General features: G+C 35.5%; 1 protein-coding gene across 18 annotated transcripts; it reads left to right on the top strand.

The window, feature by feature from the left end:
* On the top strand, positions 1 to 1,980 carry LOC131631815 (uncharacterized). Of its 18 annotated transcripts, none has more exons than XR_009292821.1 (4): positions 1 to 862; positions 1,129 to 1,324; positions 1,414 to 1,610; positions 1,781 to 1,980. XR_009292821.1 is itself a non-coding variant. In XM_058902587.1 (4 exons), coding segments are annotated over exons 1-4 (288 nt in total). In that variant the 5' UTR covers positions 1 to 209; the 3' UTR covers positions 1,425 to 1,980. The 18 variants fall into 18 exon arrangements, 3 of the variants coding, with proteins under 3 accessions (XP_058758570.1, XP_058758568.1, XP_058758569.1); XR_009292820.1 differs by having other exon boundaries at positions 1,414 to 1,558; positions 1,683 to 1,980; XR_009292817.1 differs by having other exon boundaries at positions 1 to 617; positions 696 to 862; positions 1,414 to 1,980.
* The last annotated feature ends 444 nt before the right edge of the window (positions 1,981 to 2,424 follow it).

Genomic DNA, 2,424 nt, shown 5'->3' on the forward strand with positions numbered 1-2,424 from the left:
ATAAAACAAAATCAATTAAATTTAACTTGAACGTAAAACAAAAAGCGCGATTGAATAGAAAACCTAGAAACGCTTCACCGATTGAAAATTCACAACCACCGATTGAGATTCACAACCACAGAAAACCTAGATTCACAACCATGGATTGAAGATTCACAACCACCGATTGAAGATTCACATCCACAGAAGTTATTCTCGCCGTTCTTCTGAGTACGTAGACGACGACGGTGATTCTCGCCATTCTTCTCGCACGTTCTATTAATTGAATTTTTGTTGTTTCGACATGACTGTTATAAAAATCTCTTGAAACATGGAGCTTTTTATCTTGCACACAAAGTGTTTGATAAAAGCTCTCAACCAAGTCCTTTCTTTTTCTTTTGACACTGGATTTTTGTGTTGTTGTTATTATTTGTTGAAGGTGATGGTTGTTAGTTAACAGTAGTTTGTTTTGTTTGAAAAAAGAGAAAACCCATGTGAGGAAGGTGATGGTATGAGATATGGTTTATGTGAGTATTGGTGTGGGGGCTGTGTTCAAAGTACAGGAGAAGTGATTTGTGCTGAACAACAACTGCAGGTTGTTTTTCACGGTTTCAATTGCCTTCACTGAGTTTTTTTTGGTTAGTTTTTGTGTGTGAAAATTAGATCTTGTTATGCTTTTGTTTTGTGCATGGTGTTCTGACTGTTCTCTGTTTTAGGTGGATTTATTTGGTGTTTTGATGAAGAACTTTTTAAAGCCAAACTAGGAAAATGTTTTTATAAGCTTTAGTTTTCAGTGGATTTATTTGGTGATGGTTCAATTCAGAAGCTTGATGTTCAGAAGCACTTGAAGAATTTGAACAGGCCGCCGGTTAAGTCCATCAAGGTAGTGCCACTCTTTTTCTTAGATTTTTGTTTCCTTTTTACTCTGTTACTTTTTCATTATTACATAACGGTTTTTTTCAGAATTCTCATAATCATAATATATTAGGATATGCTTTAGCAATCTATAATCAAAGTGATAGCTATCAATATAATCCCTCCATTCAAACCTATTCCTCTGTCATAATCATAATATCTTGTTAATTTGAATTCCAAGCAATTGTGGTTATAGTTCTGTCAGTTATGATTCTCTCTAATTCAAGAGGTTAGTCAATGTAGTTGCAACCAATTGTGAAGGAACCATTCACCGCCGTCGAACCTTCTCCGACAGCAGCAATGGCGATTCGTGATGGCGGTATCAAGTATTCATCAATTAATGGTGTAAAAATGTACACAATAGCTTCACAGCAATCCTCACTTGCTTCATGGGTTCCAACTAAGCAGCAATCTCACCATCCTGTCAAAAGTACTTCTCTTCACCTTTTTCAATTCTGTTGCACTTTTCCTTTTCCTTTTCCTTAATTCACTGTTTGTTTTGTTTTCGTTTTCCGTTAGAATGTGGATAAGAGGGTGAAGTATGCATACCTAATACTGTATGCTAAAGAATGTGGACAAGGATACTCTTAAGTGGAAGATTCCTTATTCAGTATGTCAGAAATTGTCCTTGGGAGAGAGGGTGAAGTCCTGTGTTGTCTCTAAAGTAGGGAAATTGTTGAGAGATCCAACTTATTTTTATGTTTGATTTCTACAAGGTTAATAGAATCTTTACTTATTTGGTTGTCGTGTGTTTGATAAGACTCGTACTCCTGTTGTGTCTGTTTCAGTGTATTCATCAATAGGTCAATGTTTGTTAAGCGCCATCAGGTTTCTCTTAAGGATGCTGCAAATTCGACTGATGAATCGGTGTTTCATCCTCTTACAGCCCTGTCAAGAATATTTTATGGTGATAACATGATAGAGTCAAAGGTACTGTCAAGAATAGTAAACAAGCATCACTTTTAGAGATTGTGCAGTCTTCTTAAAGACCCTCTTGTTGCTGCTTCAATAGTTCATGGTGGTTCAGTTGATGAAGCAAACCTGTAAGTAGTTTTCTTTTTTTCTTCCACTATTTCATGTAGAACTACAATGAGTTTGACTAAATCACAGTAATATCGTGATTTTGTTGAAGATTAAAAGTGTAAAATTTACTAAAATCACAGTAATATCGTGTGTTTGATTTTGTTGAATGTGGAGATGATATGAGTGACACTACATCTAACTCAGAACAGCCCATTGTCACGGAACCTTTAGTAGATCTCAGCCAGCCTCTTGTTAATGAGGTAGATCAGAATCAAGACAATCGACAACAGTAAACACGTAAACTACAGTGTAAATTCTTACTCCACCCCCACCTTCTAAAGGTTATTTATGTTTTTTTTTCTTACATAAAAAAAATGCTTAAGCAGTTGCTGCTAGTTGCTACTTATCTGTGATTTGTATTGTTCCAACATTAGAATTGGTTAATTATACAATCAAGATGAGGGCATTGTATATGTATAACAGCAGAAAAGTTCATAGTATGAACTA

This window comes from Vicia villosa, unplaced genomic scaffold (assembly GCF_029867415.1).
Source record: "Vicia villosa cultivar HV-30 ecotype Madison, WI unplaced genomic scaffold, Vvil1.0 ctg.000864F_1_1, whole genome shotgun sequence".
NCBI lineage: Eukaryota > Viridiplantae > Streptophyta > Magnoliopsida > Fabales > Fabaceae > Vicia > Vicia villosa.